The sequence below is a fragment of the Ruditapes philippinarum genome, unplaced genomic scaffold (genome assembly GCF_026571515.1).
Source record: "Ruditapes philippinarum isolate M1 unplaced genomic scaffold, ASM2657151v2 ctg4637_1_1_1_1, whole genome shotgun sequence".
In the NCBI taxonomy this organism is placed as follows: domain Eukaryota; kingdom Metazoa; phylum Mollusca; class Bivalvia; order Venerida; family Veneridae; genus Ruditapes; species Ruditapes philippinarum.
The window spans coordinates 44,719-63,308 of record NW_026865978.1 but is presented as its reverse complement, the minus strand read 5'-3'; the positions used below and the strand labels follow the sequence as shown (position 1 = coordinate 63,308).

At 32.2% G+C, this 18,590-nt stretch overlaps 2 protein-coding genes across 4 annotated transcripts; both read right to left on the bottom strand.

Annotated features, from left to right (window-relative positions):
* Positions 1 to 1,140: 1,140 nt before the first annotated feature.
* LOC132730925 (signal peptidase complex subunit 3-like) lies at positions 1,141 to 12,604 on the bottom strand. The gene is made up of 5 exons (XM_060717006.1): positions 12,409 to 12,604; positions 7,728 to 7,801; positions 7,150 to 7,226; positions 5,673 to 5,788; positions 1,141 to 5,185 (listed from the first exon to the last, which is right to left on the bottom strand). The coding sequence occupies exons 1-5, from the start codon at positions 12,549 to 12,551 to the stop codon at positions 5,053 to 5,055; spliced, it is 543 nt and encodes a 180-aa protein (XP_060572989.1). The 5' UTR covers positions 12,552 to 12,604; the 3' UTR covers positions 1,141 to 5,052.
* A 951-nt stretch (positions 12,605 to 13,555) lies between these two features.
* LOC132730928 (uncharacterized) lies at positions 13,556 to 18,019 on the bottom strand. 3 transcript variants are annotated; one of them, XM_060717011.1, is made up of 2 exons: positions 17,946 to 18,019; positions 13,556 to 16,290 (listed from the first exon to the last, which is right to left on the bottom strand). In XM_060717011.1, the coding sequence occupies exon 2, from the start codon at positions 16,269 to 16,271 to the stop codon at positions 14,517 to 14,519; it is 1,755 nt and encodes a 584-aa protein (XP_060572994.1). In that variant the 5' UTR covers positions 16,272 to 16,290; positions 17,946 to 18,019; the 3' UTR covers positions 13,556 to 14,516. The 3 variants fall into 3 exon arrangements, with proteins under 3 accessions (XP_060572994.1, XP_060572993.1, XP_060572992.1); XM_060717010.1 differs by lacking the exon at positions 17,946 to 18,019 and adding an exon at positions 17,626 to 17,840; XM_060717009.1 differs by lacking the exon at positions 17,946 to 18,019 and adding an exon at positions 17,276 to 17,592.
* Positions 18,020 to 18,590: the final 571 nt, after the last annotated feature.

The window sequence follows — 18,590 nt, the reverse complement described above, 5'->3', positions numbered from 1 at the left end:
TTTACCCAAAACTGCTGGAAAACCCATCTAACAGATATTCATGTAAGAGTTACAATTTCTGGAGAGCAGCTTGGCTGATGGAATCTGACAAGGTTATGGGGACCGACGTCAAGTTGATGGCAAATGTGCAACAAATGTTTTCCTAGTCTGGTGATCAAAAATCCCTTTTAAATCCTCTATGCAAGCATATTACCTGCTGTGCAATCTCAATATATATGCCTTTGTATATAATGTTGAACACACAAGGCTTGAGAGAGAAAATGACAAGTTTTGGTTAATTTAGTGTCCATAATATTGTACTAAGGACATGGAGGGACTCTGTGGCTGAGTGGTTAAGGTCATTGACTTCAAACCACTTGCCCCTCACAGCTGTAGGTTTGAATCCCAAAGGACTTTGGACTCTTTTGTGTGACAAAAGGTATCCAACTTGCTTATGGAATGTCGGTGGTTCTACTCGGGTGCCCGCTCCTGTTTTGAAATATTGCACGGAGGTCTTCTTCCGCCAGTAAAGCTTGAAAGTCACCATATGACCTCTACTGTGATGGTGTGGCTTAAAACCAAACAAAAAAAGAAATTTCAGATTACAGTAACATCATGGAAATGGACAAGCATATGATGACATCCTGAAATTTATTTCAACAGATGTTATCCAGAACTCAGCAAATTTGTGTTGATTTCATCTAATCTTGGATAACAGACAAACTTACTGTTACAGTTTTACAGTGCATTACTTTTCACAATAAAGTGATCAAAGGGTTGCTCTTATAAAAGATGTATCTGCCAAGATATAATTGTAAATGGTTGTTTGAACCCCATGATTAGATGGGAAAAACACCATTTGCCAAGTTCCGCTGTATCACCACCATAACACTAAGGTCTCACACCTTTCAGTGGCTTGTTAAAATTGTATATTTTCCTATTTTCCAACAGGATATGAGTCCACATGGTTATGCCTGGTGTAGATCCCACTGTTCTAAGAAATGAGAGGCAGTTGCCTTAACCACTTGACAACCACTCGTTTAAGTTTACATTAACATTAATTCTCTTTGTAAACAAGAAAGACTTTGGTTGCTACAAAGAAAGAAAACCCCCCAAAAAGGCAGGCTTTCTCCTGACTCTTACATAATAAAAGCAGAAACATTCACATTTTTACTTTTTATTTTACAACAATAGACATAGATGTCATTAGGTAATAAAATAAATATGAAAATTTATTACCAGTAAATCCATTCACCAAATAATTCACATAACAAACAAGTATAGTTCATTCAATCATTAAGAAAAACAACAAATAAACAATGAGCTTAGTGCATGAAGGACATCCTTGAAAAATGCTTGTTTGCTGTCACATGGCCTTTTACAATGAATAAATATTTTTAAAACAAAATGGCAAAAATTAGGTAAAAACATGTGAAAGTAAATTCGCACATGGTCACATTATTGCAAACTTAACATTTTTATGGTGGTCTAATTATCATATCCAAAATTTTACTTTTCAATTAGTCTAAAAAAATTGTACGATACTCACTATTAACAAATTGCACAAGCACAAATAATGGCTATTTCTTTTAATCTTCAAATGGTAAATAATGGAGATGCATCATCCTTATATATAAATGATTAAATGAAAACCTTTCACATTTCATCATATGAATGTGATGTTTCAAATTTTAATGAAAATCTTCCACATTTCATTAATAACAGTTCACAATTATTCACATTTTCGGACTACAATAGTATATTTATGTTGTAGCAGATCTGTAACTTTTCATGCTTTTATCACTACAAATACTAACATCAAATGCATTTGCAACTCATGAACTGGCATTTTTCGTTTCATTAACAAAATCACATTAAGCCTATGATAACAAGATAATCTACATGTATATTGTTGTAAAAAAGGCATCAAAAATGGTCAACAATTGAGAAGAAGAAATGTGATAATTACAAGACAGCAAACATGCACAACTACATATACTACAAGATACTAGTACATTACAATAATTTTCATTCATACAGATATTTTTCTTCTTCACATCTATCATGGATAAAATTCCATACAAATATTATTAGAGGTATAAAATGCTGCACTTACAATTGTAATAAAATTACATTGAATATCTACATGCACTTTAGATAAATATCTGATATCTAAATAATTATCAAATTAATTTACAAAATTTTATAAACAAATTTATTTTCCTAAAATGATTATACATTTGGTTGTCTACATTATTCAAAAATTAACAACACATCACACAAGACCATCATCAGTAATCTATAGTCCAGTCCAACGATATAAAACTTGAAATTGTACACCAGTCTGAAAATAAAACACTCTTATTGGCAAATTTCAATAATGTTTCAAAATAAGCCAATCAAATGCTAGAATTTTGGACTGGTCTACAATATTCAAGATTTTTTATCCTTTGGCCTGTTAAATTATACTGTACCAGTCTTAGACTTTGAAAAACATGACTAGTTGCCTCTGGACACATTTATTTAAATCTGTCCGAACAAAATTATGGCTTGAAATAAGTCTAGCATATAGGTATCTAAAAAAATGAAATAGCAACATCTACATTTTTTATAATACTGGAACTATTATCCATACAATGTATATCTTTTTATTTGTCTAAATATGCACTACTTAGGTGTATAAAAAAGGGAAAGCAGAATTACAAATTCTTAATAAAATATTACCTACACACAAATTGTATGTAATGATTATCTAATATTTCTCATCAAATGTAAATATTTACAATTAATGCAGTTAATGAATTGATGAAAACAATAATATCAGTAAGTTTATATACTACATGCTGAATACTATCATATATGTGTTTTTTCATTTTATTGCATTCTTACATCCACATACAATGTTCACATTCACAAAAACAATTTATTTTATTATCACACGCTAGCATACATTGCTGTAGAAAAATAATGTTAATTAATCTTTGCACACATCATTTTACCTTTCACCTGCTGGAACCGAGAATGAGTAACCTTTGCCAACAGTATAGAGCTAGGCTAGCTTGCACTTCCATGCTGTCTGACCAGGCTCAATACTGTTTACTCGCCAACTTCAATTTTTATCTTGTTACACCCAGAATCAATAACAGATTATTCCAAAACTGAAAGTTGGACAAGTCTATTTAAGCTTGTTAAAGACATTTTCCGAAATTCTATAGAACAGTTTTAATTTTGCCTATATGTCTATATGAAACTTCCCTAAAACGTCCTTAAGGATTAACAAAGAATTTGAAGAGTGATATAAAATTCAGATCATTGTTTAGTTATATATAAGAGGACATGATGCCACAGAGAAATAATGTCTCAGGAGGGCCTAGTCAACCAATTACAGCAGTAACGTGACAATTTGTTATTCTACACATCAAATAAGTGTATTGAGTAAAATAATCATTGTGCTCTAACTGATTATAAGTTTGCTATAGCACTTGTATTATTCATGATTTATGATTTGTTCTGCAAAAATACATAAGTGCAACACAAAACGGTTATTTTTAGACCGCAAAGACCAAAGTTGCTACACATTAATCTTTTTTTTTCATGTCTATTCAACAAATTTACTTGGTGAATATTTGTTTGTATTCACAGAAACAATTTTAGAACTATTGTAATAGCAGACGTTTTTACACATGAAATAATATCACTTTAAAGTACAAAATATATTTTATACTTTTGGAAAAAAAAAGCCACTTTTTTTATTTTCACACCTTTATATAAATATGAAAAAGATTAAGAGGAGTAATTTTGAATGAATATAATAGTTGGCATCCCGTAGGTCATTTATCAGGCATTAAATCATTTCATTGACATGACAGAAAATAAATATCTAAATTTAATCTACATTCTTGTGAATGTTATTAACATCACATATACAAAGTACATAAAGCTAGAAAATTACATGCGTTGTGCATTTTATAAAACATTTTTTACACAGCACATAATCATGCACAATAATATATTAAATAAATAAAAAAATACTGTCACCAAATTGGTTAAAAGATTGGTTACTATGACAATGTCATAAATAAAGTTACTTTAGAATTTTCTCGTCAAATCATGTAATAAATCTTTACAAAAATGTGTTTTTATGGTCCTAACATCTCTTGCTGCTTGTGTGCATCTTAATAAATAATTCAAAATGTTTTCATTCAATTTCGTTGATATATTGCATCATGTAATGTTAAATGATCATAAAACAATTATTGTACACCTGCTTGTGAGAGGTAGACTAAATTAACACCATATATCGTCACCCTTGTGCAGTAACGTAATAAGTTCTTTTAAATTCAATCAGTTAATCAGTTATTGCACTAAGGTGACGATATGGAGCACACAAATCGAGGCCTCTGTAGTCTTGAAGCAGATGACATTGATTGACTTTGAGTCTTCAACTAATATAACAACAAAATACAAATCGGTCTTACACACATTTTCTTTTGAATCAGAATAAACATCCTTTACATGTCAGTTACATGTAATGGCCACAGTTTAATGTTTAACTTCCCATATCTACTTAACTCTTTATGAATATCTCATTATCAGTATCAAAAACTACAAAAACTCTTATTTTTATCCACAAATCTCTTTTTTTTTTCAACAAAATCTTTTATCCTCACAGAAAATATCCACAAAGAAAAGTATAAAATCATAAAGCACCATAAAGAAATTGCAAAAAGACCTGATTACCAAGTCTTAGAAATAAAGAAGTACAACTGGGCCAGCTCACTTATCTTTACCCTTACCTTGCTGGAATCTAAAGTAATAAGCCACCATTACAGAGCCAGGTGAGTCTGAACATTCGTCCAATCAAACAAGGCTCTATACTGTTGGCTGACCAACATAAAACTTTCATATCCCTAAAGATGATAATGGACTGTTCCATAATGGAATCTTGATAAGTCCATGTAAGAATTTTAGCAGGTTAAGGGTTTAATCACACTTCATGATTCCGCCACCAAATTTTGATTTTCTTTCAAATTAAAATAATATCCTAAAATGTTTCTATTCTAAAGCTGTTTCTTATTGGAATCTGTTGGGGCTGTACTCTTCAGGAAATTGGAATCTATGGTGACCTTGACCTTGGATCTTTGGCAGGGTGCCAGCATTTGGTATCACATTCCATGACAATGTCAAGGTCACATTCTTATTGGACCTGAAATGAATAGGTGAATGCTGTATTTAGAACATGGGAATCATAAGAGACAATGCCTAAATGAATGACAGACAGATTTTGTAACTCATAATTGATAAATTATACAATTAAATTACAAGTTATTATGAAGATGAGAAAAACAGCAAAATACAGTGACTTTCCAGCTTTCATGGTGGCAACAATTCCCTAGTAGATTTCAGGCATAAATGGTTACCTCAATATAACCACTGTCCTTACACTTATAATCAGACAGCCAGATAAGATATTCGATATTTCTTTAAAAATCATGGCATGGAATGTTATGAATATAATTATTTGTTTTCACTTTAATACATTATAATTTAGCAAATGTAATATTTCAACTTTTAAGTATAATGTTATCACTCCAAAATATAACACCTAGAATAATTTTCTATTTATTCATGATTCAGTGTTGTTGCATTCTTGAAAAACAACAACAAATAACAAAAATAGGAAATATATTTACCTGAGCCCATTACCATAATCCCAGAAGTAGTATTTGGTGTTAGCTTTCCTATAGTCTAGGATAGAATTCTCCCCACGCCTTATAATCTTGTCCCATATAACAACCTGGTTCAGTGCCTGAAACATCAAGTATAAAATATACAATGTATATTCGGAATTTAAGAATTTCATCATCATCAAATGTACACATAAACACCAAAATATTTCAGCACAACATTTAACTAACGTTCAAAGGTGAATTTGAATTCATTCATTGCTAATTTGCTATGGTATCATGAAATTGACAAAAAGTTAAAATAATGGTCCTTTAAATTGTAGTTAAGGTTTCTGTCTCTCAACCCACCGATTGAGGGTTCAAGCACTACTTAGATCACAGCCATGTTTTCTCATAATCATATGACACCAGACAGTACTAGCTACTAACGGGAGGCAGTCTCAGAATTGACAAAGATAAGTTGCAAGAACTTCTTTCATTAACAAGTAAATTTAAACATACTTAAACTAAATAATTAAATACCAAAATTAGAAATGTAAGCCAAGACGTTTTTGATATTACATACATGTATAAAATGTTTTCCTGAAAATGAAATATAACTTGAAGGGGTTTATGTCACAAAAACATATGTCTCTCACAACTAGGTATGGTACTGATCACTCTTATGAAGAATTGTTGAAATTCTACCAGCTGTTTGACCTCTGAAAGCTGGACAAGATTTTTCTATTTATAATTCTGGCTGCCATTTTGTGCAGCAAAGTGGAACGTTCTGGCCATATGCACAACTAGGGATGACATTGGGATGGTACTGATCACTCCTATGAAGTTTTATTGAAATTCTGCCAGCAGTTTGACATGTGAAAGCTGGACAAGGTTTTTCTATTTATACCTCTCTAGGTGCCATTTTGTGCAACAAAGCGGAATATGCTGGCAATTGCACAACAAGGTATGGTAACTGGATCACTTCTGTGAAGTTTCAATTGAAATCCTGCTTGCAGTTTGACCTGTGAAAGGCTGGGCAAGTTTTGTTTTTTTAGCTCTTGCAGCCGCTTTGTGCAGTGAAAAGGAACATGCTGGCAATATGCTCAACTAGGGTTGATACAGATCGGTCTTGGGAAGTTTATTTGAAATCCCCCTAGGAGTTTGATCTGTGAAAGTCGAACAAGCTGATTGCACAACAAGGAAGTATGTTCTCCTAGTCACACAAGCACATTGTACTTCTGTGTTTGTACGGACGGACAGAAGGACAGTCTAACAGTGAAGGCAAAAACAATATGTCTCCCAAAAGTCTCACTTCAAAAATAAGATATTTCATTTGAAGATCATTAATATTTTCCCCTGAGAATATTGTTTCCTTTTTAGTTCTTTCCAGTGTAATTTAATCAATATCACTTTAACGATCAAATTAATCTAAAACAAAATTCCTTAATTGACCCTTTAATAATAAGAGAAAATTATGTTCAATAGAAAAGCAGATACTTACATGATCTTCAGTTTTATATTCAGCTGTCAAATACAGGAACAACTGTTTCACATTCCAGTTAAATATATCTGACAAATGTATCAATAGTCAAGGATAGCAAATTACTTAGAAATCATATATTTGTTACAATTCCTATTCTATTAATAGGAAGTATTAAAGAATCACATATGCATGTCATAAAAAATAAAATTAATTGGAAAAAAAGAAATTTAAAAAATACCAAACACACTCTTATTATATTGACTTACAAGTTTTTAATTATAGTTGCAAACAAACCATTAAGGAAGATGATAAATTTTAATTTAAATATAAAAATACATCGCCTTATTAGATGTTTTACTTTATTCTAGTAACTAATACAAAATGTATGAGAGGTAAACACATACACGTTGGAAGAAGTTTATTTTATTCACTAATGCAATCCCCTTTTTAAGGTTATTTTAGTAAGGAAACTGCAAGTAATGATAAATTATTATAAAAGAAATAGAGGATCAAATCATCAATAATAACATAGTCTAGATTGAAAGATGGACAAGTCCATTTAAGATTTTCAGGGTGTTTAGGGTTAAAAAGGATATCTGTTTGCAGGTCAAAGACAACAAATCCTAAATCATTCTTCTCTCTTGATGCACTGTAATCAGGTACATTTTTACTGAAAATAAAACAAATATATATACATAATATATCAGTACTTGGATAAGTCATATGCCATTTTGTGTAAAATATGTTCATTTTGCATTACTGGTTGGAGAGATAACTCCGACACTAAATCACATATTTTTTGCAATATCTTAATTATCTTCCTGTATATTTTAAATATTGAACCACTTAAACAAACTTCAGTTCAAAGACTTTACATTACACTACTAAAATTATGTATGAAAATGGAATCTGGTACTTCTTTAAGGTCCTGAAAGAGGTATACAAAACATGGTATTTTTACCCCACAACAGTAGATAAAGTCGACACTTAATTTTTAAAGTAAAAAATGACTGGAAAATCTGCATCAATAATTTTTTTTTACATTTTATATGTTTTATCTAGTTTTTGTGAATATTTAAACATTTTTTTAAAAATCTTTCCCAAGCCAATGGCCTGTGGTCAATACAATTCTAACTACCTTATTGTAATTTAGTAAAAAGAACGTTTTGAAGCAGTTCTGCCTATGAAAAGTTTAGGTTATTTGAAAAACATTAAAAAGTTTACCAAATTATAAAAAAATCATCCCATTCTGTCCTGCTCCTATACTTTTAGGTCACCATGTTCTTGTTTGTTGAAAAACAAAGTTATAACAATTATATTTATCAAGTGTCGGGGTTATCTATGCGTCGGACTTGGAGTTATCTCTCCGACCAGTAATCTTTTATTGTACATCTAATTTCCTTCAAATCATTACTGATTTAATTGGTTATATGCATTAAAACTAGATTGATGTCACATGTCAATTTGTTTGCTATACATTTTTGCAGCCATCTGTTAAAACCTAACTAAATGTGGAAAATGAAACTCTTTAATGTAACTTATTGATAATCGGTGGGGTATTCCGGTAATGGAACAAGAATTATGGTGGTTTCGTCTAACTACCGGTTTGGCTAACTTAATTTATGAAGAGGTGCGAAAGTGGTTTCGTCTAACTGATGTAATTAAAGGCAAAGTAGACGTGGTTCATATATATATAGTGTTTTTATCATCAATATTTTGTTATAATTAAATTATGACGCAAATATCATTAATGAATATAATATATTGTAGAAGTATGTTTATATATTATACTTATTTTGAAAAGTTTTTTTCGTTATTTGATAAATTATTTTTGAGTCAAGAATAAATTACAAAAAAAAAACAATATTACTTTGTTTGTCTCTATGATGTTGTTTGTTCACTGAGATCTTGTGTTATTATTTTATGTAAATATCATTATTATACTAAAGAAAAGAATAAATAATATGTTTAAATTTTCAATATCTTGTCTTTAATTGCATGAAAATGTGTGAAAAACCACACATTAATAAGACCCGCGATAATTGATGTGCGCATTATACAATAGTTATTGTTCACTATATAAATTAAGTTAGCCGAAACCACTACCTGTTTTACTATATAAGATCAGTTAGACGAACAGGTAGTTAGACGAAACCACTCCCACCCATGCATGGTTCATACCAAATTCTCAAATCAAAATTCAAGGACTTTTCAAGGACTTTTCAAGGTAAAATTGTCATTTTCAAGGCATTTTTTTCCCGATTGATCTTATTTAAAATTATACTTTTACAACCATATCTGTGATATACATTTTTATTGCAATTGATCTTATTTAAAATTATACTTTTACAACCATATCTGTGATATAAAACATGTAAATAAAACATGTGTATTTCAATTTAAGGTTCAAATGACTAGAATTGCAAAACAGTGACTATATTTAGAAAATCAGCAGAGTCAGTAGAATATATGAACACCAAAACTGTAACATATAGGTGATTGAGTAAATTCACACAACTCTATCTAGTTTTTCCTTTCTTTTTTTGGATTTCTCTTCCAATTTCCTCAACTTCCAGTTTCTTTTCTTTGAAACCCTTTCTTAGAATGTTTGATTCAGTCACAAATCAATGATTACTAGAAGTGGGTGGGGGTGGTATTGTCATGTCATGCACAGTTTCCGTTGTGGATTGGGATGGCACAATGTTATTATTTGAATCAGATCTACTGCAATTTTCAGTTTTGACATTTATAGTTCCTTCCTGTCTGACAAATGCAAGGCCACACTTCGTCAATGACGACTTGATGTCTAGATTTTTTAGGTGCTTTGCACCCCTTGCATGCGATGTAAATGCACTCTCTCCCATTTGCGACAAATCGATGGTTTTCATACACATGGTACATTGTGCTTTTCGTGGGTCTTGTATAACTTGTTTTACCCAACTGTATTGTTGAAGCCATTTGAGCTGAAACGTACATTTCTTAGTGTATTTTCCCATTTTTTACTTCGCAATGGAAGCTGACATTTTGTACACAATTTGCGATGACGTCATACACAAGTGCTTGTTAAAATCCGCGCCAAAACCGTAACGCTGGCTAAACACTACTAAAACAGATCCAAATGGGCGCACTCGATCGGGCTGCCTTCGTTCACATGTCCGATTTGTAGCGGAAAATTTGCCTGACCTTTACAGCGACAGGTTTTATACCCTTTTGGATTTTCAAGGCATTTTACCGAAATTCAAGGGGGTTTACTGAAATTCAAGGACAATTTTAGTGTTTTTTCAAGGCAACCCTGAATTCAAGGACTTTTCAAGGTTGAAACCAAATTCAAGGACTTTTCAAGGCCCGTGCGAACCATGCCATGGAACAATCCCAACTTTTCAGCTTAAGAATAATGTTGAGATGATCCGAGTGAAGGAAGCGGTTCATGAAATACTGAATAAAATCTTTAAAATGTAAAATAAATAAGGACAAGTTTTATTTTTTTATCTGACTTTCCATTGTGTATCGTCATATTAGTTAATAATTTCCAATATGAATTAGGTCTGATCCAAACCCAGGACAGAATACCATACCTCAGTTTCAGCAGCTGAGTAATCAATCCCAATTAGGACACTTTTATATCGTGACATTTCGATTTGTGTTTGATTCCTTGATCAAACTAATGTCTAAGTGACTAGTCTTAAGCCGGTCAAAGGGGTACGGCTCATTGAATGTTCACAAAATATGTATTTGATGGTAGAAAACATTCATCCTAAGTCAGAAATGAATTCTAAGTCCATTCCCATTACACTATATACTAATATATAGACAAGGGTAACAACTCCCATAAGAAGGTGTCTATGCCCAATCAGGGTTTTTGCCTCGCAGTTTTTTACACGATACAGCATAAATAAAAAGGAATTATGCTATTTGTAGTAGAATGATTTATCTATCGAACCAATGTAAAACTTTTCTTATATCTCTTATATTTAACGAGTACTGGCCGTCAAAGTAACAAAAAAATGTTCATTTTCGCGAGGTCGACATCGATCGTGGCTAAGCAGGAAACACAAAGTTTCACGACTGTTGCAATCGTTGGAGATAATATCACAAGCATTTATCATGCTGGGCAATTAAAAATACATAAAAGTAATCAAAATATACCAATAACCTATAATGACAATGTGATATAAACTCACCTGCGGCTTCAAAATATTTCCCCGTTGAAATTTCTATAAAACACCGCCATCTTGACGAATGTAAACAACCGTCATCTGATTGGTCGGAATTTTTCGGAAATTTACGGGTATATTTTCGGAAGTTAAATCGAAAATGAACGTTTTTTTGTTACTTTGACGGCCAGTACTCGTTAAATATAAGAGATATAAGAAAAGTTTTACATTGGTTCGATAGATAAATCATTCTACTACAAATAGCATAATTCCTTTTTATTTATGTTGTATCGTGTAAAAACTGCAAGGCAAAAACCCTGATTGGGCATAGACACCTTCTTATGGGAGTTGTTACCCTTGTCTATATATTAGTATACTGTGCTCCTCTTAGTTCACGGTACTTAACACTTTAAAACAGTAAAGAACACAAACAGTAAACTTTCACTACAAAAACTGTCATAAACTGTATCATTTAGTCATTTTTCTGCAATATGACACGAGGAAGCAACAATATATTCAATCTAAATTAGTTTTAATTTGTCAGATGTAGACCGTGTGTCGGCCATTTTGAAAATAGTATGTCATCATTTAACTCGCGGTAATGGTGTTTTATTTCAGTTTTTTCATGTTTCAGTTAAAATTTCTTTATGTTATTTTGCATAATTTAAATATTAAAATAATCTTTACATTGTAACTCAAAATTTATTTTTTTAACAAACAAGAACATTTAGAAAATGATGATTGTTTCAGACGTATGCACAAATTTAATGGACTATTGTTGTGTTTTTTTGCAAAAGTTTGTAAAATGTTGCTCAGTTTTATGAAAAAATCTATAGATTTAAATTATTTTGCACAAAAACTTTGTTGTTAAGGTGTTTGAATAAAATATGTCAATTATGACCAATTTTATCACTGGCCACATGAAAATATGCCATTACCGCGAGGTAAGTGATGACGCGGAATTAGTGATGTTGAGTATATATAGTGTAATGGGAATGGACTTAGAATTCATTTCTGACTTAGGATGAATGTTTTCTACCATCAAATACATATTTTGTGAACATTCAATGAGCCGTACCCCTTTGAAGCCGGTGACATATGTTTGAGGTAATTTTATACTTACACGATGACCTTTCCTGTGTTAATGGCAACAACTGCCTGGTGATCATTGAAATATGTTGATAAAAAGCACAGAAAGGTCAATCCTGCCATCACGCTTAGCGTGAAGGCAAAAATTGTGTTTAATCTCGCCAAAACAGTATTCATGTTTCGCTTTTTAAAACAGGAAGTAAACGTGTCCTAGAATGGTTTATCCAGAATATAAATTTATAATCAAAACTAATTTCTGTATTTACAAATTGTGTACCAGTCTAGAATGAAACATCTAAACCCCGTAATTACAACACGGAATTTGGAACGGGAAGATTACTTTAAGGTGTGATCTCCCCTTAATTCTTTGGCGTAGATTCATCAGGAACAGTGGAATTATTAATTATGCCTCAAATATGACTGATTTGCTATAGAACAAACCATACACAAATTCACTAGGCCGACTCCTTAACATAATAGGTGCTTTCTGTTGCTGGCACTCCTTTTACAGAGAGTTGATTCCTGAAGTAATATAGCTCACAGGTGGCAGTATCAGTGTTTGGACACCCCATCCCTATCTGCCCCTGGACCCCTACTACAACCCTGAAAAAAATAATTCAACACTCTAAGGCTTACTATAAGGTACCAAATACAAAACCACCGATGAAATTATATAAAAAAAAAATTCCACTATCAAAATTATAGTTATAGAAAGGTGAAAAGCCTACTATATGTTTATTTGCCAAACAATGTGGAACACGGGAAATCGTCGTTTCGGCGACTGAGGCGCATTCCGGCGGGATTTCGCTGCATCATTCATTAACATCAATAAAAAGAACTAGAATTCCACAGCTTATCTAATTCAAGTCCAACGAATACCATTCCGATTTTTTCTGTTTCACGGTATTTTTTGAATTGTCGTAGCCATTTTGCAGTCTTGAACAGTTTCCTTGCCCATAGCTTTTCTTTACAATAAGATCATTTACAAAATTCAAAATAGTTTCAGAAAGAACGCAAGTCTTCATAAGTAAACGAATTTACCCTATGGTAAAAAGCAAGTAGATATTTGATAGGTGTTGAAGGGGGCATTTCGCGAACGTAATTTTCTCCCTTGCTGATCAGTTTACACTCTATGTTTCAGAAAAGCTTTCAATAAGGGTAGTTAGAGAAAGTTCTGCTAAAATGTGTAATTAAAGAACCAAAACTTTTATTCACAGTTCATAGAATGATATTACAGAAGACGATGTGCGCAAGTTGAAATCGTATAATGATATATTTAAAACATACATTGTACACGCAAACTAGAAATTAGATCTTTGCAAATGTTACATAATCAAATTCAAGGAAAAGTCCTGTGTTATTGAAATGAAGGTCTGCATACCTCTACAAGCTCTATAAAGTCCTGCAACAGGTTGCCATCTTTACATCTTAAAAGGTATAGATACGTAATTTTATCTGTTTAATAATTTATTCAATTAAAGTAGTTGAGAACAAGCAGCAATAAGAATTGGTTAATGGAATAGTATACCTCTAGGTATTTGATATTATTCGTATAAATTTGCTATGCACTACCAACTTACTGTATCAGCAATTACTTACATTCTCAACACTTTATAAAACAGGCATATGAATCATACATCAACAAAACAAATGATAATTGCAATCATCACAAGCAAAGTAAAAAAAAGCAAAGAAAAAAAATGACGTTAAGATACATTCAACAATAAATCTGATATTTTAGTATTTATGTCCGTTATATATCAATGATGTCCATTGAACGCTAAATCGATTTGGCAGTGCAGTCAACTGTATACTGATTATTTGCTAAATTGTCGGTCAAGTCAGTTATTTTACCACCATATAAATGCAACAATCTGTTGTGTATCACGCTATGACATCTGCTAAAATAAACGTTATTAAACAAACAACAAATGTGACAAAAAAACTTGGTTTAACCATTTTGCTCACTCATTTCACGAAGAACAAATTCACAATTTATCTTACATGAGTTATATTTCTAAAATATAATGTTTTGTTAGTGATGAGGATGTGGCGGAATATCAATACAATGCTTTGTTGCACTAAATAGAATCAATGTCAACTTTCAACCAAGTAGGGACTTCAGTTCTTTTCTTGGTATTTTCAATAAAAAACGCTTTGAAAGCGCTTTTCTTTCTTTTTGTTTAAACAGATATAGTCATGATAGGCATCTGTTTTAACTATTTTGTATACGAGTAACTGTCCACTTCCTGCAACAGCTAATTCCGTTTGATCCTTGGACATTGAAATACATTTTGGCTCAATAATGTCCGTACTTAACGCACTAAGAACCGATCCTTCTGCAGTAAGATGCACTACTTTCCCCAAGTCACAACATACGAATAAGGTGTCTAATGGTCCGATACACATGTAGCCTGGTTTGATAAGTTCATCATTTGCCACGTTCTTGTGTTCTTTCGTTTCCATGTCTATAAGCAAAATACAATTAAAATCTTTGAAAGAAATTGCTAATAATTCAGCGACCCTGGTCCTGAAAAAGAGAGATTTTGATGAGTAACTTGAACAGTCATTCAATCGTAAGTTTAAATCTTTCTCCTGGCCGGAATCTGTAATCAACAATGCAGGAACATTTGCGCCTGAAGTACCGATCACATACGAATTTTTATCTTTTACAGAGATTGTACTATTGTTTAGCACATTTCTTGTATGCTTGTATTCATATAATTCATTATTTATTATCTTGTAGAACACAACCAGACCTGGAAACGTGACAACAAATTTTCCATCACAGACAGTTGCAACATCGCATGGCGTAAGCTCAGTTTTCCATATCAGATCTGTCGAATGTTTCTCGTGTATTCTTATGTTCCTGTTGGTTTTATCGATAACAACAAGCTTGCCATCGTCTAGGAAACTAATACCTGTAATATCAGGTGTCAGGTTGTCTTGATCCAATGTTCGCCTTCGCAGATTTCTGCTGTGCAGAAGTTCAATCCGTACTGCACGGTGGTCTGACAGATCTGTGAGGTTACCACCATGGTCTTCATAATACACACTACCAATATCGGATTTGTGCTCAACTAACGAATGCACCTTGTTGTGAAGTGACAAAGTTACTTCACCGGGTGTACGAAGGTGTGCAGATACGTCTTTGAACTTTTCTTCACATTCTTTAAATTGCTCAGCAAGCCTATGTCTTATGATGAGATTCTGGGGGTGCGGAACTTGTTTCCAGTAGTCAATGTCCTCGAACAGTTCATCTATGTATGTTACTAGTTTTTCAGATAGTTCTGCTTTCTTTATAGTTGCTTTGGATTTAAACTCAATTTGCCGTCTCCCATCGGCTATCAGTTGTTCTGTAAAATTATCTATCTTTCTAAAAAGTTTTTCTTTCATGTCTGTCAATGCTTTTGTTAGTTTCTCCATTTCAGGTGATTCATTGTTAAGTGCGTCATATGTATCTCTAAGATACTTTGACAATGTCATTACTTTATTCCTTAGCCCGTCAGTTTCTCTCTGGAGATAACCAAAGTCATCTATATCTTTATTAGCTATGTGAGAGATTTCTTGTACATTTTGACAAGTTTTATGGATATTTTCTTTGCACTCAGTACAGCACAATGTGTTGTCTTTTGTACAAATAAACTCGAGTTTTCGGTTATGGACATTACATACAAAGTATGTATTAAATCGATTGATATCTTCTTTGGTAAAAGTCGGTTTTACTTTAACTATCTGATGTCCCGTCATATATGAGAAACGTCGATGAACGTCTTTGCACCGCAAACACTGGCATTCCTTGCAGTCTATACAGTAAAATGATGCTAATACTTGGTTGTCATCGGCTAAACATGGTTGGCAACGGAGAGGACCAATATCACGTTCCTTACTGTCCATTTCTATTGTATTCAAGTAACTGAAAAAAGAATAATAGCTTAAATAAACAGTAAATAAAAATGATGCCAAACAGTCCGCCAACCTTGCCCTCCTCCTCCCTACTCTTTAACTATCCAGGCACGTCTTATTCAGCTATTGACATTACAGTAGTGTGTATGCGCTAAGAGCTTTATTTTGTATAATAAGTCTCTGGTAGCCTGCGTGCGTGAGTGCATGCGTACGTTTGTCAACCGTTGAGTTTATATGTCAAAGGGGGTACAGTAGTCAAGAATTCTAATGTATAAGAAATGAAAAAAATAAAGGAATAAATAAAGGAATAAATAAATGCAAGATTTATTTTAGTAACATAAATTACTTTATCCTAATAAAAAATTGAAATTAATCTGAATTGAATCGTTAGATGGGATAAAGATCGGCACACATGACCATCAAAATATTTAAACAACAATAATAGGGAAAATAATACACCGCCTTTTGAACAGCCTTTATTCAAAAAGATGTATAACAATAGTCAAGGAAAGAAATAATTTTCAACATTGGCTTGCCTGAAATATTTGTATAATGGTTACTGCGCCACTGTATAAGCATTCTGATAGCTTAAAAGCTGTATAATCACAAATTTGCCAAGTAGAATAACTTAAAGGGCTCATTATGCCTCAGAAGTAATATCATTTTTATCTCTAAAAAAACTTTTTTATTTTTGGTATCATGATATGGTTTCCAAAACATACTCCTTTGTTATGTACATGAACTATCTTTTGTATCTTTAGTTATGTAAGTAATTAGCCAATGAATATTTTTTATGGAAGTCAAAATACTACTTTTTACATTTTGGTACCTTTAGGACACATAACTGCATGTTCAACGCTACTTTTCAGGTGTAAAACACCTTACATGCACTCGATCCATTATTTTAACACATGTTTGATATTTCTAATAAATAAAAATATACGGATTTCGGCAAACTTAATAGGTTATATGTTATTAGAATGAATTAATCTTACCAACTTTATGATGTTCCACTTATATCAAAACACACTAATAAATTCTACAGAATTATTTCAATCATGATGACTGTGCTCCTCAAGACACCTATTTAAGTACAAGCCAAAATAACAAACGTGTCTGTTACGTTATCAAGACTTTTTTTCAGAAAATATAACACATATATAATAATTATGCGTCACGTTTTTGGAAAAATATCCATATTACGTTACTAACCCCTTTAAATTGCCTGCCAACGTACCGTTAAACGTTTCCTAACGAAAATAATATGGTAATATTGTCTGCATTCAATACAAAGCGTTAATATGAAATATCAAAAATAATATACTCTATTATATGCTCTACTAACATTTTTGTCTGACCTTGTCTTGTTCGTGATTTAATTTTTGATTTATTTGCATGTAGATTATATATTTAATAAGTCCAATTTCCTACAGTTTGTATTATGTCATAATTTATTGGAGAGTATCGTAACTTATGTTTACATGCACATTTGTTCCATTAAATTTCAATTGACATGCATACATATTCTTAAAATCTACCCAATGCAAAATGATATAGATCTGTAAAATTTTCAGATTTTTTGAAAATAGAAGATTAAATCGTTTCATGAAACAGGAAGTAAAATTGTATTCGTTTTCGGCCGTCAAGGATAAAGACTTTAAATACCTAGACGATTATTCATAATCATCCATTGATTGTATACACACCGGTCTCTCAAATACCGATGTACACAATGCATAATCACCCGAAAGACTGACGGAAATAGCCAAAAAATTGCGTACGGAATTGAAGTTTGTAGGGCCGAAAAGTTGCGATTGACCCAAGATGCTGTATGGTTTTGTTTTTGCGCCAAAGTGCAGGTTAATACGGAAGAACATTAGTGCCAGGTGTATGTTTTTTATTAACTCGAAATTTCGAGTTACTAACTCGAAATTTCGACTTAAATATCTCGAAATTTCGAGTTACTAACTCGAAATTTCGAGTTACTAACTCGAAATTTCGACTAACTTATCTCGAAATTTCGAGTTACTAACTCGAAATTTCGACTAACTAACTCGAAATTTCGACTTTCTAACCCGAAATTTCTAATTATTATCTCGAAATTTCGACATACTAACTCGAAATTTCGAGTTACTTATCTCGAAATTTCGACTTACTAACTCGAAATTTCGACTTATTAACATTACAGGAATGGCCAAAGTTATTAGTTAAATGATATAAGATATAGTAGGGAGTGCCGTTGAACGATGGAGATGGAGAAACGGGTGCCTGGACAAAAACTATTGAAATTTAACTTAAACTTAGTAACGG

Bases quoted from the DNA above. Each gene is read 5' to 3' on its own strand.
- LOC132730925 (XM_060717006.1), bottom strand. From the start codon at position 12,551: ATGAATACTGTTTTGGCGAGATTAAACACAATTTTTGCCTTCACGCTA. The intron at 7,802-12,408 runs GTAAGTATAAAA...TTTTATTTTCAG, and splicing joins AACACAGGAAAGGTCATCGT to TAAAAATGTACCTGATTACA. The intron at 5,789-7,149 runs GTAAGTATCTGC...TTGATGTTTCAG, and splicing joins AATATAAAACTGAAGATCAT to GCACTGAACCAGGTTGTTAT.
- LOC132730928 (XM_060717011.1), bottom strand. From the start codon at position 16,271: ATGGACAGTAAGGAACGTGATATTGGTCCTCTCCGTTGCCAACCATGT.